This window comes from Magnolia sinica, chromosome 1, assembly GCF_029962835.1.
Source record: "Magnolia sinica isolate HGM2019 chromosome 1, MsV1, whole genome shotgun sequence".
NCBI lineage: Eukaryota > Viridiplantae > Streptophyta > Magnoliopsida > Magnoliales > Magnoliaceae > Magnolia > Magnolia sinica.
This window is the reverse complement of record NC_080573.1, coordinates 47,886,322-47,914,205: the sequence shown is the minus strand read 5'-3', so window position 1 is coordinate 47,914,205 and position 27,884 is coordinate 47,886,322. Positions and strand designations below refer to the sequence as shown.

General features: G+C 41.1%; 1 protein-coding gene across 5 annotated transcripts in view; it reads right to left on the bottom strand.

The window, feature by feature from the left end:
• LOC131248300 (uncharacterized) overlaps positions 1–27,570 on the bottom strand; it is a 53,702-nt gene extending 26,132 nt beyond the window's left edge. For 3 of the 5 annotated variants that reach the window (XM_058248549.1, XM_058248541.1, XM_058248557.1), the window contains exons 1-3: positions 27,414–27,570; positions 9,495–9,812; positions 1,208–1,382 (exon numbers count right to left, since the gene is read on the bottom strand). In XM_058248549.1, coding sequence (XP_058104532.1) covers positions 1,208–1,382; positions 9,495–9,715 — 396 coding nt within the window. In that variant the 5' untranslated portion in view covers positions 9,716–9,812; positions 27,414–27,570. The remainder of the gene's footprint in view (positions 1–1,207; positions 1,383–9,494; positions 9,813–27,413) is intronic. The other 2 variants (XM_058248532.1, XM_058248566.1) reach the window with 2 other exon arrangements.
• Between the last annotated feature and the right edge of the window lie 314 nt (positions 27,571–27,884).

Sequence of the window (27,884 nt, the reverse complement as noted above, 5' to 3'; positions counted from 1 at the left end):
TGAGTAAAACAACAGTACCTGTATGAAATATATCTAACACAAACAATCACCTATGCTCTCCAACTCAAGATGCATAGACTTTGAGGCAAACATATTACATTTCCAGATATACTACAGAAGTGGAAAATCAAGGTAAATACATATCACTCTATTAGCATATACAATAGCTCCTTTTATAGCAGTACACCATTAAAAAGTGGGTGCGGGCTTTAGTTGTAAGAAATAGGAGCATGATCCCCAGCAAGCTAGTGAAAATTCTCAGGAATCAGGAAGATGATGCCTAAGAAAGGTCTAACAAAAATCAAAGGAGTTGATGCAATAAAAATATAGAAGTTAATTTTAATCAGTGGGATGCTGATTGGTGATGGGAAATTAGAGGTAAACAACATCCTACCTCCAAAAGAAGGAGACACCACAACTTGGACATAACTGAACTGCAAAGTGGATTGATGCAATCATGGAATTCATGAACGATGCTAAGAGTTAGGAAGGTGGTGATAAAAACACGGTATGATAGCTGCCATCTAATTGGTCAGAGCAGTTCAGAGAAAATGGTATGAAATAGGATGTCAAATTTGTAATCTAATGAGAGAGGGAAGGAGATGAAAAGGAAACAATGCATATGAAGGATTAGATGGATAATAAAGATGCACATTTGAAGAACAGAACATCAGAGTTCCATTGACGAGAACGGTTTAAAAATCACATTCAGTACTGATTAACAGTGTTTCCAATCCTTCTAGTATGATCTAGCATGGAAATTCTATTTTAAAGAGTAGAATATTTGACATAGCTTGTAGATATATCATGAAACTATGAACGACAAGGAAATCTACACTTTATCGAGGTAACAGGATAAGTATGTTAAGACTTAAGATAAAAAGTAGACATCACAATGACTTCTACCCAAATCCAAAAAGTTAAATTGAAGGCTTACAAAAAGGAAATGAATATCACAAAGAACTGCCCAGCAGATGCAGCAGAAGAATAAAAGTTTTCCGAGAACCATCTCAGATTATAAGGAGCATTATCTACTTAGGGCATTTAAACAGTCAACTGAAAGAAGAATAAAATGCACATTCACAGTTAATGAACTTTTAATTCACTAAATTTGGATTACTTCATACATTTCCAAGTAAATCGAAATTAATGAAATTACAAGCAATATGAAGAGAGAGAGAGAGAGAGAGAGAGAGAGAGAGAGGACCTCCCCAAATGCACCCCTCCCTATGATAGTCAGGAGCTCAAAATCATCAACTCCCATTTTATGTCTTTGAAGACGCATATATTCAGTTTCCTTTTGCTCCAAGTATTTTAGAAGATTATTTTGATCTTCCTCAGAAACTTCAGCATCAGCAAGCTTCCTCTCCAAGATCCAGCGCCTGATATTAGTGAAAGAATATTTACAAAGAAATAAGGTAAATAGTACTTCCTATTTGAAAAACAACATGAGATTGAACTGAACACCTAACAACGAAGCATATGCGGAAGAAGTTCAATCCAACTGCAATGACTTGAGGGGCAGAAAGAATATGTTTTGGTACATTAGATTTTTGTTGCAAGGCCAGCAACACCAACAAAACCATCCAGTATCAGCATTTCTTTTAGTACATTAAATCACTGATGCACATGTACTTGGACAACCCAAGCGCCTCTAGCAAAAGTTTTAACTTTAAAACTCAGTATTGGTAGCTAGTCACCCCATGTATGATGTTATGGAACACATTCGGTTCTTGCCAAATCTATCAGCAAGGTCCGGCGGATGGAATTCAGGGCTTCTCAAGCATAGGGGAGCATCCTTTGAAGGATGCTCGCACTGGCAATTATAAGGTAGCAACCTTTGAAAAAGTTTCAGAATCTATTAAATACTATATCGTGAAATGAGACTGTCAAATCCATACTTCTATGCCATATATTGGCAATTTTGAAATTGATTGGATACAGGTGACATATTCTATAGACTAAAAGCTAAGCATGCATCTTGGTCCACTCCCCATAGTGTATGGAAATGGAACATTGCAGGAAAAGGAATATATTGAAAATTGGGCCAGACTAGGCTGGGCTAACACTAGCCAAACGCGGTCCCAAACAGACTGATTGGGTATCCATTCAGAAATGCACCAACAGAGAGAGATAACACATACATGCTAGGGAAATCAAGAAGAAAAACAAATTTTCCATGAGAAAGCTAGTGAGGGAAACATGATGAGCACATCCGAGCACCAGTCAAAGTATACCAGAGGAGGAGGCAAGCTCCCGTTTCTTTATGGCTAGGTGATGCATACATGGCCCCATGGACCCAATTCGAGTGTTCAGCCGGTTAAAGACCCCACATGTATGATTATGCATCTTTGAAGGCCCCATACTAGGAAGATGCATGTAGGCTACTTAGTTGGACTATTCTGACCGTTGGATTGTTGTCATTGAACATCTTGATCATGGGCCACGAAATAGTTTAGTTTATTTGGCTGTTTATATGTTTGTTATTTTTTTTAGCTTATATTTTTGCTGAGTTTAGGGAGTTAGGAAGAATTTTTTTTTATTGAGCGTCTTTATGTGAAACTTTTTATCTAAGAGCCTTTTTTTTTTTGTAAGAAGTCTTTCCTGAGACTATAAGGCACGGACGTCCAAACCCTAACCCATGATGGAGCATATGAAATAAAGTTCTTCTTTCTCTTACTTTTTGATGAAGTAAAACCTCCTACAATTGGAATGATTTGGTGTGATGCCATTGGAGTGATTCCAAGTTATCCTTCTCTCTCATTCTCTTCCATCAAAAAGGTATTTCTTCACTCCTCTATTTCTCTTTCTTTCTAATTCTCATTCCTTCCTTCTCCTTCAACAAGCAATCCCTACCTCCATCTTTGTCCTTCTGCCAAACCCTACACTTTCAACCTAAACCTTCACTCGACCCATCCCCCCCTTAATCGTACAGTTGTACGGCCATACCTAGCCGTACCCACCTGTCTGTACAACCGTACAGATAGACTTGTATAACTGTACATATGGTCAGCCTTACCCTCACTCTCATCCTTTGCTTCTCCTATTTAACCCTAATCCCTAAAACCCAATTTCCTACTCTAGTTTCCTAAAACCCTAACCCTAAAACCCTATTTCTCAAAACCTTAATTCCCCATAACCCTACTTATAAACCTAATTTCCAAAATCCGATTCCCATACCCTCACAACCAAGTGAACACCTTTGAATTGAGAACAATCCCTATGCTTAGATGAAAGTCCTACCTTCCATAGATATTGATTATTTGGTATTTTATTGGACCTACATTGCAGGACTGTCGTGTGGCTTGAATTCGAACATGTTACATTGCTGAATTTTTAAATTTTCTGAAAGATCAGCTTGATGTTGTGTTTTCATTGCTCTAATTAATCTGTTATTTAATTTTTCTATATCATTCTAGGTTAGATCATCCATCCTGCAATGCCCCTTGTTGCATCTGTTTTTTTTTTCAGCTTTGTTCCCTAGTTGCAATTATTAATTCAAATAAACAAAAATCATAGCATCACTTCTCTCTTCCAAGAGAGATCTTTTATCACCCATAACTCGTTAAACCCTAGCTAATGACATGTTTACAAGTTATCTCAACGAATCAACTTCATTCCCAAGCCTCAACACCCAACAAGACTTACCTTAAATTCTAAAAACCAATCAAAACCATAGCTATCAATCTATCCACCAATAAGAAAAAAAACTGCAAACCAAACTAAAAACAGCATCAAACTAATAAAAACTTACAGATTGTGTGGGATCTACAAACATCCAGATTTGTTGTGTGAAGGGAGCCTGCTTTGCAGAGTGCCAACTTGATTTGTAAGGGTGTGGAAGCACCTGATTTCTAGGGAATGGGTAGCTGATTTTTTGGGGGGCTGAACGACATGCTTGTGAGAGAAGATGGGCTCCCACTTTGGTAGAAATGTATGGGACCCATAGCTTGCATCTGTTTCAGGTGGGGCCACCATTCCTAGGTAGAACTGATCTACATGTTGGGGTGCCAAACAGATGGATATGGCAGGTCGTGTGCAGAATCAGTCAAGCTGCAGGGCGCACCTTGGGGCATCTTGCACGTGAATGTTAATTTACCCAATGTTGGCACCAAGTCCCGTATCAGTATCGGTTGGCGTAACGGTGCCTTCCGATACCGATACGGATATGGGGGTGTAATGGCGATACGGGGGCGTAACGGCCCGTAATGATGCAAAAAAAAAAAAAAAAAAAATTGCCAAAAAAATTATGAAAAAATGTGGATTAAATCCGGAATATTCTAAGCATTCCAAATATGCATTCAATTATAAATTGGAACATGTTTATGGTGGTGTTACGGTCTACTCTTTGGTCAGAAGTTGTATCAGACTGTCTGATGAATTTATGAACCAGATAACCTGAATTTGACTACAAAATTCATATATTTAATTTTCTAAATATATAATTTATATACTTAACAATTTGATATCATTTCTCCCAATAGTTCTTTAAAAACATGAAATTAAATTCAAGTAGATGGAGTTGCCAATTTGGGGCTGACTTAGAGGACCAATCCATGCCCCAAATCAGCCTCAAATTCATGCAATTAGAGGCGGACATGTTGGACCCGATCCGGTGGATCCGACCCGATCCGACCTGACTCGGTACCATTCCGAACAAAACCAACGACCTAGATCGGCCCTGATCGAGTTTACCAATCCAGATCCGATCGTTTTTCGGTTTGGGTTTGGATAGAGGTGTATCCAGACAGAACCGATCCGAAAACTCGAACCGAAATGGTTCGAACCGACCCGACCCGACCCGGATGTAAATAAATCTCTAAACAAAAGTTTCACCGCCTAGGCTTTTCGTTCAGCGCCAAAAAGCCCCGCCCAACTCTATCTCTCTATATCTGTCTATCTCTCTCTATATCTGCCTCTCTATTTCTGTTGAAGAAGAAGGTAAGAAGAAGGCTAGGTAGATGTCCTTTGATAGATCAAATCCTTCTTTTTTTGTTGTTAGGTTTTGTAGCTTCATGGCATTTCTCTGTTGGAGAGAAATATATACTGAGAAATGGTATATAGTTTTATTCGAAAGAGAGAGAGTCGTACTCGTAACAGGTGCATACAGCTGTTTACAGGCTGTGTCTCAACGGTCACACCCGAAGTTGATAAAAGTAGATTGGCCGGATCGACTGGTGTAACGGGTCTGATCACGAGGTATGTGTTATATCCAAACCGTCCATCCATTTGGCCAGCTCATTTTAAGGCTTAAGACAAAAAATAAGACAGATCTAACCATCAACTGGACCACACTTCAAAAACTAGTGGGAGATTGAACGTATGCCATTGAAACCCTTTTTAGGGTCACATAAATTTTGGATCAATATCAAATTTGTTTTTCCTCTTCAGTCAGGTACTCATGACCTTATAAACAGATTGGATGAAAAATAAACGTTATAGTGGGCCCTACAATTTTTTTAACGGTGAAAATCATTATCTCTATTGCTATTTATGGTGTGGTTCAGATGATCTTTGCATATGATTCATTTTTTTGGATAATGCTCTAAAATCATCTCTAAAAATAGATGAACGGTGTAGATATAATAAATACATCACTGTGGGGCCCACGTAAGATGTAACTCTGGTCTCCTTTGAACCGTTCTCACAGCTCGGAGATCGAGCGTCAGTGCTGTCTTCGCACGACACGTACCAAGAGCAGCTATCGGCTAGGGAAGCGGATTGCGTACTGAGTAGCTCAGTATGGTAAGCGTACTGAGTAAACTCCGTGGGCCACTGTGTCATTCATGCATTGTATCCACTCTGTCCATTTCTTTTAACACATAATTTTAGGTCTCTATCCCAAAAATGGATTATATCCAAACCTCAAATGGACCACACCACCGGAAACTGTGTGAATTGAACATCTACCGTTGAAAAATTCTTGGGGACAACAGAGGTTTTAGATCAAGCTGATATTTGTGTTTTCCATTCATCCATGTCCTTCTCATCTTATGAACAGGTTGGATGACAAATAAACATCACTGGGGGCCTTAAAAAAATTTCAACGTTGAAATCAATAGTTCCACTTTTTCCAGTGGTATGGCCCACTTGAGCTTTGTATATGCATCAATTTTGGGTTGAACCCATAAAATGATCTAAAAAAATGAATGGACGGCGTGGATAAACTACATGCATTCGCGGTGGGCCCAACTGAGTTTACTCACGATAAGAGCATACTTGAGTAACTCAGTACACAATCCGATTTCATAGGCTAGCTGGTGCTAGCTACAACAGCAATTATAAAGCTTCTCCAAGAAGCTATATTTCTGGTGTAAAGCTTCTTCAAGAAGCTACATAGCTGTAGTTTTTATTCTACTGAGTAAATTATGTGGGGCCATCGTGAATTTTTTTGGTTTATCTACACCGTCCATCAGTTTTTTCAGATCATTTAAGGGGTTGATACTAAATTTTAAGTGAATTCAATAATCAAGTAGATCGCACCATATGAAACACTGATAATAATGATTTCTACACCGTTGGAAAAAACGAACGATTCAAGCCTTGCCCAATCCGATCCGACTCGGTTTTCCTAACCGAGTCAGACTCGGATCGATTCAGGCCAGCAGAAGTTTGAATCTATTAGAGTTAGATGACCCGAACTCGGACCCGGATCGGAACGAGTTCGAGTCAGGCTTTACAAATTTCGAACCTGGTCGAGTTGGACCGAATCCAATCCGACTCGATCCGATGCCCACCTCTACATGCAATTTATTGACATTATCCCACTTATGAATTGGTGGACATTTATTGGATAGTTAATCATGAAAAAAATTAAAAGGACCTATTTTAAAAAATAAGCGTGCACAAATTAACAATTAAAACTATTCAAACAATTTGATTTTGGCATTATGAGTTAGCAACTACAATTCATAATTTAATTGGTAATTTTTAAGTTAATACATGTCTCGTGTACAATTTTTTAAAGGCCCGAATTAGGCGGGACTCAGATTATGAAGTGTAGCACACGAGTGTCAAAGTTTTTTAGGCCCCACTGTGATGAATGTGTTATATCCACATCGTTTATCCATTTTGCCAAATAATTTTAGGGCATGAGCCCAAAAATGAGGCAAATCCAGAGCTCGGGTGGACCGCACCATAAGAAACAACAATAATTAAACGTCCACCATTAAAAATTTATCGGGGGCTACAAAAGTTTTAGATCAAGCTCACATGTGTGTTTTCCCTTCATCCACGTCAGTGTGACCCAATTAACAAGTTAGATGGAAAATAAACATTACAATGGATCCGTGTAACAAAACAGTGCAAGTGCACTGTTCAGCGTGCACCGCAGAACACAAAAAAAAAAAAAAAGTGCGTCGCTATTTCCATTCCGTTTTCGATGCCGGAAATGAAAAAGAAGAGAGAGAGAGAGAGAGAGAGAGAGAGAGAGAAGAAGAAGAAGAATCCGCAGCTGCGGCCGCAGCCGCAGCCGCAGCAGTCCGAGAAGAAAGAGGAGAAGGAGACGAAGAAGAAGAAGAAAAGAAAGAAAAAAAAAAAAAAAAAAGAATGTTTCTTTTTTTCCTATTTTCTTTAGGCCCATAACAGCCGTTACGGCCCCGTAACAGCTATTACGGTCACAGAATCAGGGGGTGCCCGTTTCAACCCCGTATCGCGTAACGGTGTCGGCCGTTACCGTTACGTATCGGCCGATACGGCCGTATCGTAACGGATACGGGACACCCTGGCACCAACCCAAAAGAGTGAGAAATCCTTTTGGGGTAGAGAAGTGTTAATTATGAAGACTGGTGACCTTAACATGTTGGGGCGTTTTAAGCCATCTGGTCTTCTTGTTTCCTCACACTCTCAAGCTTCCAATGCCCACCACTTTGTAGGTTTTTCATGTTGTGGAGTTGTGATGTGACTGTCATGTGATCACTACTATTAAGGCCCGTCTTTCCAACATCCCAATCCACCAAAAGTCCATGTGACATGTTGCTTTTGTTGCATATAAGTTGATGTGGAGTACCCCATATGCTAGATATTGGGATGAGGGCCCATCTAGATGACATTTTGATGGACCAATAGCTCAGGGATGCATTGCTCTGAAATGAGGCTGGTGGGACCTTGAGTTGACAACACATTTGATCAATGTTGTCACATGTGATCACATATGCCATGTTGGAAGCATAGATCGCATATGCCATAGTAGCATATGCAATTTTATGACCATTAGGCATTATGCCATGGCATATGCGATTATGCGATGGCATATGCGATCACTTATGTGATTATGTGATTGCTTATGCGATGAAAAAATATAATTTTTTTGGAGGGATGTGTGATGGTGATCGCATATGGGCACAGGCCCCTTGAGTCGCATATAATCGCTTATGCTATTTGACAACAATATAGAGAATGCTAGTGTCATGTGTATGTGGTTAGTGGCCCTTTTAGTGTAAGTGCATGTGCACACTTTCCTCTTCTCTTGCGGTGTACTATATGCTCTATTATAATAAAATATTGTGTGTTAGGGCAAGCAAGCCTAACACAATATCTTTCCCAAACTCTCCTCCTCTCGCAATCTTCTCCTCTTTTCTTCATATTATTATCATCAAATCATTCTCTACTTGGTACCAAAGCGGAAGGTCCTATGTTCGAATCTCGAGAGCAGCAAATATGCCTTGCTAATATATTATTCTCCCACCCCGTGCGGAGTTCCCACCCCGCACGTCCGGGGGTGTTGAAGTCCTAAAGTCCCTTGATATACATTGATACACCACACTCTGACAGCTTAAGCTTTTAGAGTAAATGGTTGTTTGACAAACAAAGCATTTGATACACCAGGATCACAAATGTTGATCCACACACAGTCTTGATGGTTAAAATTGTAGGGCAGTTGATGATCAAGGTCGTAAATTTTTGTGGCACAGATGTGGCCTGCATTGCTAGGGCTTCTTCATGTCCAACCCAAGGGACAAGGAGGACCCATGCCCACATCTAATCCAAGCCCACTGGCAGCCAAAGTCAAATGGCCCATGTATAGCCCATTGCAAGAAAAGATGGCCAAGCCTGCTCAGCACAACCCGCTAAGCTCACCATGCTGGGACGAGGCCCAAATCATGCCCTTATCCAAACCATACCAATCCCTTTCCTACTATGTACTGTTAAGCAATAATATACTAATAACTAAATATTCCAAATCTAGGCCAAGCCCAATTCATGGATCAAAACATCTACCTCAAACCCGATCCTCAGTAGACTAGACCCAAGCCTATTCAGGCTAGCCCAGCCCAACTGTCACCCATATATTGATTTATCTAATCATTTGGCGCAACTGGAAACAAAAGCTTCCATATGCCAACTTGACATTATGGGAAAAAAAAATGCAGATTATGATGTGCGTCTAAAGTTGGGTTGTTTTCTAGCATGATCCAAAACCAAAATTTCTTTAAACCCATTTCACAAGATTATAAATATTTAAATAAATAAATAAATAAAATGGAGGTACATACCTCTCCTGCCGCTCCTTCAAGCACTTCATCTGAGACTTGTAATGGTTCTCAATGTACTGTTTCGCAGCAGCAACCTTCTGCTTTGTGATATTTGAAGGTGCCTCGTCGATGGGAGGCTTTTGCACATCCTTCCCATTCTCCGTTTCCTTGTTTTTCGTTGTCCCAGGTTTCAATTTGCCTCTAGGTTGGAATTTATGAAACCAGCTCCTTGCAGAATCCATTTTATAATAAAACTTTCATCCCCAACTCCACTCTTTTAAATCAAAGCAAAAATGAAATACCAACGAAAACCTTATTTTTTGCATTCAATCCACAACCCTGCATCAGGATCAACCAAGAAAGGAAAAATCATCACACCAACTATGGATAGAAAAAAAAAAAATCAAATGGATTCTTGTAAATGTTGCAAGTCCTTAACAACAATAAACGGTAGACAAGAACAAGAAAAAAGCTTTGGGCACAATTGTTCATGAAATCACATTTCTTTGCCAAAATCAAAACTATATATAATAGAATTTTTAAATGAAAAAAAAAAAAAATCCTAAGAAATTATGAATTTTAAATTAAAAAGAAACTCTAGAAAATAATTTGCAACAAAGGGGTTCATACAAACAAGTTGGAAGGGCAACAAACACTTTTTTCTTCCTTTTTTGCATCCTTACATATGGAGAAAACATATAAGGAAGAGTTACATGATAATGAGGACACTTGATATGCGAGCACTCAGAAATTATAAATGTGACATAAATTAAATCGAGTTAAACTGACTAAATTCTAGAACCCACCATTGCTAAGTCACATTCCCAAGATTGGATAAGTTGAACAATTCTAACCTCTAATTCTGGACACTTATTTATGAAAATAGGACCATTGCATATTTTTCATTTTTAAACGTCCAATAAATGTCCACCAATGTGATGGTCAGATAATCAAATAAGCATAATTTTTTGTTCATGATATAAATTGGGAAACGTAATTTGGTCAGTTCAATTTTTGGTCTATATTCTAAGTGCCTGCATATCATACATCACACTACCAAAGTATCAAAGTTTTTCTCTTCTTTTTTGTTCTTTTTTTTTTCTTTTTGAAAAGTAACGAAATTTTATTAACATTCGCGAGCAGAGAGACAGAACAACATCAAAGCGCGCGCGCACACAAAAAAAAAAAAAAGAGCTAGGAAGAAGGGCCTAACGGCAGCCCTTTTACATACAAAGCCCCACTTCTCATATTTTGAACCTTTCATTATCAAATGGTTCTAGAAAACACTAACTTTCAGTACCAAACCATTCTAAAAAATGCTTAACCTTTCGCCACATGATGGTTAAATAGCCACCTTCCTTAAGTGAAAGTGATGGGGACCACGCACATGCACGCCGCCCCCTACGCATGTACGTACGAAGAAGGGCCCCACCATCGATCTGGCTCAATGACGACGTCCAAGGAGGGCCTCCTAGTTAGAAGACGGAGTTTTGATTCAAAGAGTGGGCCCAATAGTCAAGAAAAGCACATCATGGGATCTCATGATCATGGCCCATTCGTCGTATTGATTTCATATTTTAGGTTTTGCTTATTGTTATTATTTACAACATCACGAACGCTTTAGATTTCTTTGTTTGGTTTTTATTTTAATTTACTTCATCGCCAAGTAATAGATTGCACACATGGCACGAGTTTAGGGGTATAGGGTTTTCCCTATAAATAAGCACCCCTTGTAGTTCTTTTGATTCATTGAAGTTGAATAAAAATTCCTGCGTGGTTTTTCTGCTCTCTGAGTTTCTGAGTTATGGAAAAATTAAAGTGGGTGAGAAGCCCACCCTTTTCGAAGGGCTGAGATTAAAGTGGGTGCAAAGTCCTCCCTTTTCGAAGGGTTAACTACCGTGGTGCGAAGCCACGTTTATCCCAATCCGCCCCTCCATCTTATTTCATCTATCCTTCGATCATCTTCGCCTCAAATCCATTTGTTTTGCAACTGTTTGTCTTTCCACAGCCAGTTTCCAGAATCTGGCCCTGCAGGAGGACTAAAACTTCGACGAAGCACCGCGCCTCAACCGTACGTCAGATTGCCATTAAATTTGGAGGGTTTGGAGACCCCCCTAGCCGACCAAGGCCAAGAAGTCCCTTTTGGGATTCAGGCCTCCTCCACACGTGCGGCCCCCCTACTGCGCACGTGCACTGATACCCTGCCCCGCTGCCCGCAAGCGGGATCTATTCCAGGTTTAGGATTTCCTTCTCTTTTCCTTTTTCTTACCTAGATTCATAACCCTAGTCCTAGTTTGCATTATCCATAATTTGTTTCCCCTTTTTTTTCTCATCTTAGGGTTCCTCAAATTGAAATTGAGAATCTCTTAGATTAGGGGTTGATTACTATGCATGTGTGGCTGAATTCTATTTCCCTTTGAGTATCGTTTGGCTTATAATTTTTATTGTTCCAGCCCTAGCCTATGTAAGCCTGGACCCGCATAGATTCTCCTTAATTGAATGTTTGAACTTTCATGTGTGATATGGAATTTGCGTAATTGTTTCTGAACTAACGTGATCTCAAGCCTGAATTCTTGCACATCATATTTGAATTTCATGTCCTGCATCAGAAAGAATCTCAATTTTTATCTTTTTAGTGAACTCCTAGGACGTATGCCTAAGGAGGTGGTGAAATTTGCAAAGGTCTTTGGCCCGCATCGGAACCTTGATGGAGACGTATCTTGGCCTCCCACTACGTGTGAGACAAGGTGATGCAGGATAATTAACCACTTGCTTAAAAGGCTCGAACTGATAGAGCATGGTGAATCAATCCCTTTATCTCACAGCTCAGGCCCCACATCCCATGGGTTAGGACCTCAGCCAAACCCCCCTCATGGGACCCACATCACATTGGTACCACCTCACATGAGTGGGGCCCGCCTCACACGGGCCACCCATCCAGAGTGTGCCCCTGTATTCCATGGCCACCTCACTCGAGCGCAGTGTAAAAATACCCCTACATTAATCATCCCCGATGAGGAGTCTCGAACACGAGACATCTCACTCTGATACCACTTTGATGCAGCACAATTAACCACTTGCTCTAAAAGCTCAAACTGATAGAGCATGATAAATCAATCCTTTTATCTCATAGCCCAGGCCCCACATCCCATGGGTTAGGACCTCGGCCAAACCCCTCTCATGGGCCCCACACCACATCGATACCGCCTCACACGGGCTGCCCACCCAAGTGTGCCCCTACATCCCACAGGCCACCCCACTAGAGCCCGGTGTGAAAATGCCCCTACATTACAAGGTTATCGAAAGAATGGAAAGTAAGCCGTTGAGCTAGAAAAGCAGACATTTATTGTTGGGCAACAAGAATATGCTCATCAAAGTTGCATTGTCAAACTTGCATCTATACTTCATGCCTTTGTTTAGATGAAAATGCAAAGGGATTTCCTTTGGTAAGATGCTGCAGAAAACCGGAAGCTTCACTTGTTAGAGGGCAAAGAAGTGTCCAAACTTTACGAAGAAGGTGGAACAGGTATTGATGCAGGACATGAAATTCAAGTATGATGTGCAAGATGTTCAAGCTTTAGAACACACTAGTTTAGAAACAATTACACAATTTCACATCCCACACAAAAAGTTCAAACACTCAATCAAGGGGAATCTTATGCGGATCCAGGCCTACACATGTTAGGGCCAGGTCAATCAAAATTATAGATCAAACAAGAATCAAAGGAGGGTAATTTCATCCACACATGCACAGAAATAATTCCCCTAATCCATGGGATTCAGAAATTTCAATTCGGGGAACCCCGAGGTTCAAAAAGGGCATGGAAATAGGGATTTTGGATCATCTAGGGTTAAGGTTAGGGAAATCAGGTGAGAGAAGAGTGAATGAGAGGAAAGAGAGAACCTAGAACCGATTTCGCACGTGTGGACAGCAAACCTGCCTGACGCACGTGCGTTGGCGGTGGCCCGCACGTGTGTGGGGCCCACGAATTAGAAAAGGGCCAGCTTGGCCCTGATCCGCAAGGGGTGGACCACCTTCCCTCCAAGTTTCAGGCCAAATGGATGATCGGTTTAAACACGGTTCTTCGCCGAAGTTTCAGCCCCCCCTACAAGGCCAGATTCCGAAATTCTACTGTAGGAGGAGAATCGCTGCGAAAGAATGATGGATTTGATGACTGGTTGGTTGTAGGAGATGGTTGATATTGATGGTAGGAAATGGGGGCAAATCGGAATGGGTGTGGCTTCGCACCATGGTAGTTCGCCCTTCAAAGAAGGGAGGACTTCGCACCCAATTAGGCTTTCACAACTCAAAAAGGAGCAGGAAAATGTAAAAATTTTATTCAATCTTTCATTGAGAAAAAAAACTACAAGAGGTGCCTATTTATAATAAAACCCTATACTCCAAAACTCGCGCCTTGTGCACAACCTATTACTTGGAGATGGAGTAATAAAAAATAACAACTAATCAAAGCAATCTAAACCATCCATAATATTCCTAATAACAATAATAATTAAAACTCAAAGTACTAAATTAATTAGAATAATGGGTCACGATCATGAGAACCCATGGTGGGGTTCACATGACTATTGGGTCCACTCCAACAAACCAAAACGCAATCCTCTAACTAGGAGGCCCTCCCTAGACGTCGTCATCGATCCAGATCGATGGTGGAGCCCTTCTCCTCCTTGCATACGTGCGTAAGAGGGCGTGCGTGTGCGCGTGATGACCCCATCAATTCTCCCCAGCTGTGAAGGTTTCGTCACTGGCGAAACGAAACTCCTGAATTACTCCAAGATGTCAGGATCAAGTCTTTGAAGCTCCTCCTCAGCGAGCCACGTACTGTCTAAAGCTGAGTGTGACTTCTACTTGATCAAGAACTTTTAAAATATGCCGTCTGACGTCAATATTATCAGATGGTCCAGAATATCCTCTATCTCCTCTCCAGGTGTGGGAAGGGTAGGTATGGGAAGTATAAGCTGGGAAGATGGGTCGAGAGGGGGTCATGAAATAAGGGAAAGGTCTGAAGAATCAGGATGGTTAGGCGAAAGGCTGGACAATGCATCAGTGGCCCCCTGAAATACAACTAGATCCTCCACATTGAATGTGAAACTAATTCTCATGGAGAGTGGAAGATCTACCACATACGCATTAAGACCGTTTCGTTTTATAATTTTGAATGGTCTAGCACTACGCACGTGTAATTTACGAACGGCTCCTGAGGGTACCGCTCTGGCCTGATGCGGACCATCACAGAGTCCCTTACATTGAATTCCTTGAAACATTTATGTTGATCTGTAGAAAGTGTATAATGTTCATTACTAATCATGATCTTCTGCCTGATTTCTTGATGCCATGAATGAATGTGAATCGCAAAAGACTGCAAACTCTGATGGCCTGTAGGACGGTGACACAGGGACAAGATCAATAGGTTTCTTAGGTTTATAACCAGTAATGACTCAAAAGGACTTAAACCTGTGAACCTATCGACAGAACTATTAAACGCAAACTCGGCTATAGGTAGTACGATGTCCTACGTCCTGGTGTGTTGTATATCCCTCATAGGGGGGAACTCATCCGAAAAATCATCAGGAAAGATATCACGAAACTCATCAACTACCAGAATGGCCTCAGTGGGTAACTATACACTAGCCTCTGGTGCACTCTCTAGCCACAAGGCCGTACATGTCGTACCACTCAAAAAGGTGGTCCATGTCTGCCAACCAATCTTGAAAAGCTTTAAGGTCCAAGTGGCCATCAAACGTGGGGGCATCTACTCTAGCTCCTTTGAAAAGTTGCGCATCGAGGTCATAGTGGTCTTGATGTCCCTCACAGGGTGGGTGGACGGGTGTGCGCTCATAACCAATTCATTGGCCACCTCCATTCCTTGGTTTATCCTCCTGACCACTTGCCTGAGATTGGGCATCTTCCCCAATGGTGGGGTTCGCCCTCGCGGAGGTCTCTAGTTGGGTAATGTGCACATCAAGCTGTTCAAAGCGTTGGTCCATATGTTGTTCCAAGCGCCTACCCAAAGACTCAAACTGCTGGGTCAACTTGTTCATTGATTCTTGCAATTGCTCCATGTTTAGTGTAGGGTGCAAGCCAAAATCATGACCCGTACGTGTGGGCATACAACTACTAACTCAATCTAAGAACCTTCTACTACCACTATATGCGCCTAAATAGGACTAAATGCTCCTATAGGACTTTACATAGAGAAAATGACACAATACTACTCAATTTCCAGCAACCTATTTGCCCAAAAAAAAAAAATATATCTGTCAACAAAAAATCCAGCAAAAAGATATGCGGATTTTCTAATAGCAGAAAATTCAGCAGCCTATATCAAAAATTATGGACCTCTAAATAACTCTATATGATGATACTTGATGCATAATGGACACAAATAAACTAAACCCTAAACATGCAATGCATTCCCCTACAAGAACCCTAAGCTCTGATACCAAATTTGATGCAAGACGTGAAATTCAAGTATGATGTGCAAGATGTTCAGGCTTTAGAATACACTTAGAAACAATTATACAAAATTCCACATCCCACACAAAAAGTTCAAACACTCAATCAAGGGGAATCTTATGCGGATCCAGGCCTACACATGCTAGGGCCGGATCAATCAAAATTATAAACCAAACAAGAATCAAAAGGGGGTAAATTCATCCACACATGCACAGAAATAATTCCCTCAATCCAAGGGATTCAGAAATTTCAATTCGGGGAACACTAGGGTTTAAAAAGGGCATGGAAACAGAGATTTTGAATAATCTAGGGTTAGGGTTAGGGAAATCAGGTGAGAGAGGAATGAAGGAGAGGAAAGAGAGAACCTGGAACCGATTCCGCACGTGTGGACAGCAAACCTGCCTGACACACGTGTGCTGGTGGTGGCCCGCACGTGTGTGGGACCCATGAATAATAAAAAGGCTAGCTTGGCCCTGGTCGGCAAGGGGTGGGCCACCTTCCCTCCAAGTTTCAGGCCAAACGGATGATCGATTTGAACACAGTGCTTGGCCGAAATTTTAGCCCCCCTACAGGGCCAAATTCCGAAATTCTGTTGTAGGAAGAGAATCGCTGCGAAAGGATAATGGATTTGATGATTGGTTGGTCGTAGGAGATGGTGGATATTGATGGTAGAGATGGAGGCGAATCGGGATGGGTGTGGCTTCACACCACGGTAGTTAGCCCTTCGAAGAAGGGAGGGCTTCGTACCTGATTAGGCTTTCACAACTCAGAAAGGAGCATGAAAATACAGAAATTTTATTCAATCTTTCATTGAGGAAAAAAGACTACAAGGGGTGCCTATTTATAATAAAACCCTATACCCCAAAACTCGCGCTATGTGCTCAACCTATTACTTGAAGACGAAGTAATCAAAAATAACAACTAATCAAAGCAATCTAAACCGTCCATGATATTCCTAATAACAATAATAAGCAAAACCCAAAGTACTAAATTAATTAGAATAGTGGGCCACAATCATGAGAACCCATGGTGGGGTTCACATGACTATCGGGTCCACTCCAACGAACCAAAACGCAGTCCTATAACTAGGAGACCCTCCCTAGACGTCATCATCGATCCAGATCGATGGTGGGGCCCTTCTCCTTGCACACATGCGTAGGGGGGCGTGCGTGTGCGCATGATGTCCCCATCAGGTATTAGAAAGTTAGACCACATGAACATTGCCTTGGGAAAGTAAATGGATATGGAGGTTTGGAATAAAAGAAGGGAGCTTAGTTTATGAAGAACTGTGAGTGAGCAATACGATATCAAGAAAGGAGGGTGGTGGGGCTAGGGAATCATTTTTATATAGGGCGTCTAGCATATGGAAGGTAGTTGCTTGTATGGCAAGCAAATTCATGGAGCAGGCTTGCTTCTCCATTGGGGATGGGGAAGGGTTCGTTTCTGGGAAAACATTTGACTTGGAAAGGGCCCACTTTATGTCGAGTTCCCAAGGCTAGCTAGGCCCTCTACGGCCGCCGACATCTCTATCACTCGATGCTTCTCCCTCTCAGGTGGCCCACCCCTTTGCAAAAGGAACTTCATAGATGAGGAGGTAGAAGAATTCAGTTAGTTGTTGGCCCAACTCCAAGACTTCCACCCTATGCAAGGACACATTATGTTTGCTCTTACAGTTTGATCTCCAATCATCGGTGAGCATGGCCATCATCACAGACTTCGTGTGGTACTATGGTTCCCCCTCCCCCCAAATGTAGTTGCCCTTGCTTGGTGGGAAGAAATATGGTGCGGTGTCGATTGATCACTTTTTCATTCATGGCCCTTTCACCAAAGTAGTGCGAGAGTGCCTCTTTGACCTTTTCAAAGTTTAACGGGTGATGTCGGGGACTATCTGATGCAGGACAATTAACCACTTGCTCTAAAAGCTCGAACTATTAGATTATGGCGAGTTAATCCATTTATCTCATAGCCCAGGCCCCACATCTCATGGGTTAGGACCTCGACCGAACCCCCCTCGTGGGCTCGTGGGCCGCCCACCCCGAGTGTGTTCCTGCATCCCACAGGCTACCCCACTCAGGTCAGGTGTGAAATGCGCATTAATCACCCCCGGTGAGGAGTCTCGAACACGAGACCTCCCCCGTGGGCCCCGCCCACCCCGAGTCTGCCCTTGCATCCCACAGGAGACCCCACTCGAGCCCTGCGTTAATCACCCCCGGTGAAGAGTCTCGTACACGAAACCTCCCGCTCTGATATCAATTTGATGCAGGACAATTAACCACTTGCTCTAAAAGCACGAACTATTAGAGTATGGCGAATTAATCCCTTTATCTCATAGCCCAGGCTCCACATCTCATGGGTTAATACATCGGTCGAACCACCCTCGTGGGCTCGTGGGCCCCAAATCACATGGGCCACCCACCCCGAGTGTGTCCCCACATCCCACAGGCTACCCCACTCGAGCCCGGTGTGAAATGCGCATTAATCACCCCCGGTGAGGAATCTCGAACACGAGACCTCTCCCGTGGGCCCCGCCCACCCGTAGTGCGCCCCTACATCCCACAAGCAACCCCACTCGAGCCCGATGTGAAAATGCCCCTGCATTACTATCAAGGACTTCTTTCTTCCATGGCATGGAGGCGGGTTCAAGAAAAAGGAAGGGCAATGTGGAGGTTAGCTTTCTTGGCCAACTTTTAGGCTCTTTGCGAGAGAGGAATAACCGACGCTTTCGGAACCGAAGTGGATCAACTAGGGAAGAGATGTGTTGGAGTTGGCTTCTTTATTTTTTGGGTTTCTTGTTTTCATCTCTTTCTCCGGCTTGAGCATTTGTATATTCTTTGTTGCCCTTTGGGCCTTTTCTTTTTAATAAAATCCTTTTGAAAAAAGCATACCTTTAGGTAATTAATTATTTCTTGCATTTTCAAGCCCTAGCTCAACCTATGAGTCCCATTAATCGAAAAGAGTTTTATTTTCCAATGGATCCCACCAATGGAAAAGGTTTTAAGGGATTGCCAAATTCAAGAGAAGATTTACTTAAAGAAGAGAAAATTTGAGGTTTTAATGGATTCCAAAAGAAAAACCTTTTAAGGATTTTGCTACCAAAAGATATCTTTAAAGAAAATAAAATCTAAAATCATTTAGATACTGGAAGGTTGTGTTTTCTTAAAACCGTTCAATTGATCTATTCTTAAGAACCTTTCGGTACAGAAAGCTGAACTATTTTTAAGAATCGTTTGGTATAGGAAGGTGTACTTTTTTAACCATTTGGTACCAAAAGGTTCAAAATAGTTAAAAAGGGAGTAGAAGGAAAATGTGTCTTTTGCCCTTCCAATTGACGTGTACAACTACTTTTGCTACAAAAGTTCTTCTCAAGAGGTCTTTTGTCTAATTCCAAGTTTCTTGGAAATTTCAAGTAAATATCCCTATGATAATAAATATTGATTTAATCCTAGTGGATAATTCAGGACTCGTTTGGAAACACGCCGAATTGGGATTGGTTTGGTGATTCAAAATGGAATAGGCATTTTCGCTTCGCCAACTGTTTCGCACAATGTGGAAAACCACAAGCAAATTGGATAGGGGGCCTGCTTGTTGGCCTTTTCTATACCAAATCAGTTGTGTGTATCTGAGAAGCATTGACAACCGATTTTCACCTCAAAGCCATAAATACCCTCAAAACCCAAAACTCGAAAAAAAATCCCAAACTACTGGAATAAAAGAAAACTTACCTCTGTCCAAATTCCAAAACAATCATCGCTGTCCAAATTCAATTTTAGAAACCATGGAAAAAATCACTTCAAATCTACAATCACCTCAAAAATAATAATAATAATAATTCCACCTAAATTCCTCATTTACCAAATTCAAGCATAAAACCCTCAAACAGCAAAAGAACTCCAGAACCTTCCGAGAAATCTCGTTTCTGACCAAATTCAGTGCTAGAAACCGTGAAAAATCACTGCAAATATATATCACTGCAAAAACAAAAAGGAAGAAAAAAAAAAAACTAAATTCTGCCCACAAAAACACTTGTTTTCTGCACCAAACTAGTTTATAGCCTCTAAAAAGCAAGAGAACTCTAGAAGTATCTGAGAAATATCATTTCTGGCCAAAATTCAATGCTAGAAACCCGTGAAAAATCACTTCAAATCTACAATCACCTCAAAAAACCCTAATTTCCGACTAAAACCCTCACTTTCTACACCAAATTCAAGCCTAGAACCCTCTAACAGCAATAGTAAGTCCAGAAGTTTCCGAGAAATCTCATTTCTAACCATATTGAATGCTAGAAATGTTGGGGATTTGTGCTGCGAAATCACACAGATCTAGATCTATGATAGAAATCCAATAACGTCAAGCACTCACAAGAGAACACAGATTTAACGTGGAAAACCCTTGCAAGAAAAAACCACGGCACAAAGCGACAGAAATCCACTATGAAATAGAAATTACAAGAGAGAGGACTTACCCGATTCGAACAACCTCGAATCTCACCCTTGCTACACCCTTTGGTAACCCTAAAACCCTTTTAGGAACCCTTGGAAAACTTTTAGAAAGCCTTAGAATACATTAGAATAGCCCTAGGGACCCCTATTTATAGTTTAGGAAACTCCACTTATGCATCTCCTTTGGAAAAGTTCGGAAACCGCCTCAAATTTACGCAGTCCACGTAGGATCTGCATAACCTCGACTAGTCGAAGGAGGGCCTCCATTGGTTTAGCAACCCACTTAACCGGTCGAGCCTAACCCTCGATTGGTCGAGCCTGACGGACACCCAAAAAACGAGCTCGCTGGACTTTGAGTCGAGCGAGCCTCGACCGGTCAAGTGGACCCTTGACCAGTCGAGCGGTCCGCTCGACCGGTCGAGCAGCGGACTAAAGACTTCTAACACAATCTCCACCAAGTCTTCAATCTTCAACCGTGTATCTTATTGCCCTCTTCTCTTATCTCTGCATCATATCATAGCTTCAATCAACGCTTCTCGTGCACACTCTGTCCTTTTTTTACACCATCTTCAAGCCTAGAGAAGTTACACAGTATTTAAACTTCTCTGTAAGAACGACCTTGGTGAGCATTTCGAGGTCGTATCGGCCGTTACCCGATTTTGTACCCGTATCGGCCGAATAACGGTAACTTTTTTTTCATTTTAAGCTCGGTTTTTGCTGTTCTTTTGAAACCTCTTGTTTCCAAAATGTTTCTCACTCCTACTACTAATTTCGACCAACCTTGGCTAGGTATTTGAGATAAAAACACATTATATAACGGATTTTCTTGAATCAAAGCTTGATGGGCCATTTTTCAGAAATTCGTATGTTTTGTTGTTTTAATCATGTCATTTGATGTGTTAATCATAGTAGAACATGTTAATGTGCATTTTACAGATTTGGGGTGCCATTTAATAATTTTTTTATATTTTTTCTATTTACATATGAATTTTGGCCCCTTTTTTTAAAATTCGAAAAATCAATTTTTAATGGTTGTTTTGTTGTTTTAATTATGCCATTTGATGTGTTAATCATAGTAGAACATGTTAATGTGCATTTTACAGATTTGGGATGCCATTTTATATTTTGTTTATATTTTTTTCTATTTACGCATTTATTTTGGCCCTTTTTTTGAAAATTCGAAAAATCATTTTTTAATGATTCTTTTGTTGTTTTAATGATGTCATATGATGTGTTAATCATAGTAGAACATGTTAATGTGCATTTTACAGATTTGGGGTGCCATTTTATATTTTTTTATATTTTTGTCTATTTACGCATTTATTTCGGCCCTTTTTTTGAAAATTCGAAAAATCATTTTTTAATGATTTTTTTGCTGTTTTAATAATGCCATATGATGTGTTAATCATAGTAGAACATGTTAATGTGCATTTTACATATTTGGGGTGCCATTTTATATTTTTTTTCTATTTACGCATTTATTTCGGCCCTTTTTTTAAAAATTCGAAAAATCATTTTTTAATGATTCTTTTGTTGTTTTAATGATGCCATATGATGTGTTAATCATAGTAGAACATGTTAATGTGTATTTTACATATTTGGGGTGCCATTTTATATTTTTTTATATTTTTTCTATTTACGCATGAATTTTGGCCCTCAAAAATAATTGCAAACACCTAAATATAAGATATTTTCATATTACATTCATTCTAATATATCTATCATTGATAGTAGATAGTTAGAAAATTAAATATATGAATTTTGTAGTCAAATTCAGGTTATCTGGTTCATAAATTCATCAGATAGTCCGATACAACTTCTCACCAAAGAGTAGACCGTTACACCACCATAAACATGTTCCAATTTATAAATGAATGCATATTTGGAATGCTTAGAATATTCCGGATTTAATCCATATTTTTTCATATTTTTTTGGGAAAAAAATTTGCGCCGTTACCCCCGTATCCGTATCAGTTTCGGAGGGCACCGTTACACCAACCGATACCGATACGGGATACCTTGTTTGCTAGATTCATACTAGTGTGAATCTTCTCCAATGTTACGCCTCCTTCCTCAAGCACCTGTCGGATAAAGTGGTGACGAACATCAATGTGTTTAGTACGTGAGTGATAAATAGAATTTTTAACCAAATTGATAGCGCTCTCGCTATCACGATTAACCGGCACGACCTCCTGCTAAAGTCTCCACTGATTTATCATGCCTCTGAACCAAACACCTTCTTTAAATGCTTCCGCCACTGCCATATATTTTGTTTATGTCGTGAAAAGAGCCACCACAGACTGAAGCTTCGACATCCAACTGATTGCTCCACCCGTTAGTACAAACGAGTATCCTGAAGTAGACTTTTTAGAATCTATACTGCCTACGTAGTCAGAATCCACATACCCTATCAAATTTGTCCGTCTTTTCAAAAGTTAAGACGTAGTCTTTCGTACCTTGAACGTATCGAAGTAGCCATTTCACCGCTTCCCAATATTGCTTGCCGAGGTTTGACATGTATCTGCTTACAACACCAACTGCCTGTGAAATATCCGGTCTCGTACAGACCATGGCATACATTAAACTGCCAACCGCATTCGAATAAGGCATATGAGACATAACCTGCTTTTCCTCATTGGATTTAGGACATTGTTCTGAGGAAAGCTTAAAGTAAGCCGCGTGGGGAACGCTCACCGGCTTTGCTTGGTCCATCCCATACTTAATCAACACCTTTTCAAGGTATTCTGCTTGTGATAACCAAAGTTTGCTCTTCTTCCCGTCTCTATGAATATCTATGCCGAGAACCCTCTTTGCAGCCCCCAGATCTTTCATCTCGAATGTCCCTGATAACTGAATCTTCAGTAGGTTGATTTCAAACATATCATGACAGGCGATCAACATATCAACATACAGTACTAAGATGATAAATTTTCCATCACTCGGTGTCTTGTAATAAACACAGTGATCGTATTCACTCCGAGTAAATTTCTGACTCACCATGAAAGAATCAAATTTTTTTATACCACTGCTTAGGTGATTGTTTCAAGCTGTACAACGACTTCATTAACCTGTAAACTTTTTTCTCTGCCCCTTTACCTTCGTAGCCCTCGAGTTTCTTCATGTAGATCCGCTCTTCCAACTCCCCATTCAGGAATGCAGTCTTGACATCCATTTGTTCCAGCTCGAAATCGTATTGGGCCACCAGTGCCAACACGAATCTGATAGACATCTGCTTAACCACCGGCGCAATATCTCTGTGAAGTCGATTCCTTCTCTCTGAGCGTAACCCTTCACTACCAATCTAGCTTTGTATCTATCATGTTTCATTTTGAATAATCACTTGCATCCGATCGCTTTTCGGCCCACAGAAAGCTGCACCAGCTCCCACGTGTGATTTTTGTACAACAAATCCATCTCATCGTTCATAGCCACCTTCCACTTTTCTGCATCAGGCTCATCAAGAGCCTCCTAAATAGTAGACGGGTCCTCCCTCATCTATAATGAGAGTATATGCAATATTAGAGTTGTCCCTGTATCTTGCCGGTAACCTGCGATCACGCAGTGGATTCCTTCTCACAGGTGGCTACTCCACTTGATCATGTACCTTTGTCTTCGCATCTGTCTCAGCCTGAGTATTATCTGTGTTAATCTGGATGTCTACGATCACCCTTTCTGATTCTTCTTACTCCTTTTGATCTTTTTAAGAAATAGGGAGCTTTCATTGAATCTTACGTCACAGCTAGTCATGACCTTGCGTGTGACCTTGTCGAATAACCTGTAACCCTTCACACAAATGTCATAGACAACAAAGATATACTTTTTGGCTCTATGGTCTAACTTATCTCTCTCAACTGACAGTACATGAGAATAAGCCTCACAACCAAATATGCGTAGATCTGAGTAGTCGATTTTCTAACCACTCCATACTTCCTCTAGAATTTTACATTCAATTGCCGTTGAAGGAGACCAGTTCACCAAATAACAAGTCATGTTAACGGCCTCAGTCTATAGGTCCTTGCTTAACGCAGCATTACTTAACATGCATCTGGCCCTCTCCAAGAGAGTCCGATTCATTCGCTCAGCCACACGATTTTGCTCGAGCATGTGGCGCAGTGTTGTGCCTGATGATCCCTTCATCCTTGCAATACTCATTAAACTCAGTGGAAGTAAATTCTCCACCATTGTCAGTCCTTAAAACCTTTATTTTTCACCCTGGCTATTTTTCCACCATTGCCTTCCATTGTTTGAATATGGTGAAAACTTCGGATTTACGTTTCATAAAGTAAACTCAAACTTTCCTGGAGTAGTTATCAATGAATGAAACAAACCATGACGACCCCCAATGGAAACTTCTGGCGATAGCGCCCATACGTCAAAGTGCACATAATCAAGCACTCTTTTACAAACATGTTTTCCAGATTTAAAAGACAATCTAGATTGTTTACAATATATACAATGCTCGCATATATTTAAATCAGAATTTTTAAAAGCTGGAATCAAACATCAATCAGAAAGTACCTTCATGCCCCGCTCACTCATGTGGCCCAAACGAGCATGCCACATACATAGAGACGTGGAGTCTGCAATAGCTGCTGCCGCTCCACCTGCCGAAGTGCTCTCAATCAACCTTTAAAGGTTTCCGTACCTTTACGCTCTCATAACCACAAGTGTCCCTTTTGAAACTTTAAGGACACCATCAATACCGGTGAAGTTGCACCCTATAGCCTCGAGTGCACCAAGAAAAATCAGACTTTTCTTCATATTAGGAACATGCCTGACATCAGTCAGGGTACGCTCCATCCTATCGAACATCTTGATGCTCACCGTACCAATAGCCACAACATTACAGGCATTGTCATTGCCCATAAAAACCTGTCCACCATCGCATTCTCTGTAACTGGCAAACCAACTCCGATGAGGAGTCATGTAATATGGCGTTCCTGTGTCTAGGATCCACTCATCTGCATGATTGTCGTGAACATGTCTGATCATGGACACAGACAGAACATCACCACCACTTGTTTCTTCATCAGATGTGACAACATTGGCCTCCTTGGAAGAAGCCGCCGAATTTTCTTTCTTCGCTTTAGGATTTCTACAATCCTTCTTCATGTGTCCAGACAACCCACAATCCAACCCTTTAATTTTCTTTTGCCCTTGCCCTTGGATTTGGATCTAGGCCTTGAAGATCTTGTACCTCGCTCAGAATCTCTGCCCCTCGTAATCAGTGCATCGGAAGATGCTCCCATGTCGTCGTTTAGCTTTCCCATAGCCTTCCCTTGAAGGGCTGAGATAACGGTGTCAACACTTAACGTTTTATTTGCAGTGCACATCGTGTCCCTGAAAGACTCATATGATACAGGAAGAGAATTCAACAATATACATGCCCGTTCCTCATCTTTGACCACTTCCTCCATATCCAGCAATTTGCACATCAATTTATTAAAGTTGCTGATATGGGCTTCTAGATCTCCACCATCTGACATCTTAAAGGTATAACATTGTAGCTTCAAGTGTAGGCGATTTTCAGAGGACTTCTTTACATAAATGTTCTCTAACTTCGCCCACAAACTAGCTGCAGTTTTCTCCCTCAAAACATTATAAAGAACCACATCCGTGAGACATAAACGGATAGAGGCTAAAGCATTACTATCAAGGTTTTCCCATTCATCATCTTTCATTGTAGATTTTCGCTCCTCAAGAGCCTTAATCTCGCATTGCTTGGTTAACAGGCTAATCATCATAACCTTTCATAACTCAAAATTATTTTTGTCTGAGTACTTCTCAATATCAAACTTGTCGTTTCTCATTAATACTAATCCTGTAGATTCAGATATGTGCCCCAACAATCGCTTTGATACCACTTGTTGGGGATTTGTGTTGCGGAATCACACGGATCTAGATCTAGGATAGAAATCCAATAACATCAAGCACTCACAAGAGAACACAAAGATTTAACATGGAAAACTCTTGTGGGAAAAAACCACGGCACAAAGCGAAAGAAATCCACTATGAAATAGAAATTACAAGAGAGAGGACTTACCCGATTCGAACAACCTCGAATCTCACCCTTGCTACACCCTTTGATAATCCTAAAACCCTTTTAGGAACCCTTGGAAAACTTTTAGAAAGCCTTAGAATATATTAGAATAGCCCTAGGGACCCCTATTTATAGTTTAGAAAACTCCACTTATGCACCTCCTTTGGAAAAGTTCGGAAACTGCCTCAAATTTACGTAGTCCGCGCAGGATCTGCGTAACCTCGACTAGTCGAAGGAGGGCCTCGACTGGTCGAGCAACCCACTTGACCAGTCAAGCTAGACCCTCGACTGGTCGAGCCAGACGGACACCCAAAAAACGAGCTCGCTGGACTTTGAGTCGAGCGGGCCTCGATCGGTCCAGTGGTCCCTCGACTAGTCGAGCGGTCCACTTGACCAGTCGAGCAGCAGACTGAAGACTTCTGACAACAAGAAACTGCAAAACAAACAAAACAAAACAAACAAACCAAAAACTTCAAATCCACAATCACCTCAAGAACCCCCAATTTCCGCCAAAAACCCTCATTTTCTACACCAAATTCAAGTATAAAACCCTCAAACAGCAAGAGAACTCCAGAAGCTTCTGAGAAATCTCATTTCTGACCAAATTCAATGCTAGAAACTGCAAAAAATACTTCAAATCTACATTCACCTCAAAAAAACCTAATTTCCGCCTCAAACCTTCATTTCAACACCAAATTAAAGCATAAAACCTCATAATAATAAGAGACACCATAAGCTTCCTAGCAATCTCATTTCTGACCAAATTCAAAGCTAGAAACTACCAAAAAAAAAAAAAAAAAAATCTACAATGACGTAAAACGAAAACCTAATCTCCGCCTAAAGCCCTCATTCTCTACACCAAAGTCAACTTTAAAACCTTCAAAACAGAAAAACCAGAAGCTTCCGTGAAATCTCACTTCTGAGCCAAATCCAACGCCAGAAATCGCAAAACGGATTTATGGTTCCATGGGCAGAGGAACATATACCTGAATCCGACGATCGAAATCTGATGAGAAGGAAAATCCGGAAAGAAAAAGGAGGAATTCTTTGGGGTCTGGAAAACGACTGCGGAGCGACGGTTGCTTTGACTGGCTCGGACGGGCGCATTCTCTCACACCTTCCTTGGACAGCGAATTTGGATATAAAGGAATATCTTTATTTTTAAATCCGATATAAAAATAAAATAAAATAGGTATGAAATTACCAAATTCTCCCCCCACCCCGTCCGTTTGGGTCGTGGAATACCGCATTCTGGATAGCGTTGTCGGGACATGGCCATGGGCGAGTTGGACCTGTGTCAGGATCAGCCCAAGCCCAACCAACTTACTAAAACGAATAATCGCAGGAACCCGACCCGCAACCCATTACCTTGTGGCACAACTTGGACAGGTTGGGATGAGTTGGGTTAAGGGCCAACCGGAGCTCAACCCGACCTCAATAGCAACCAACTCACAAGC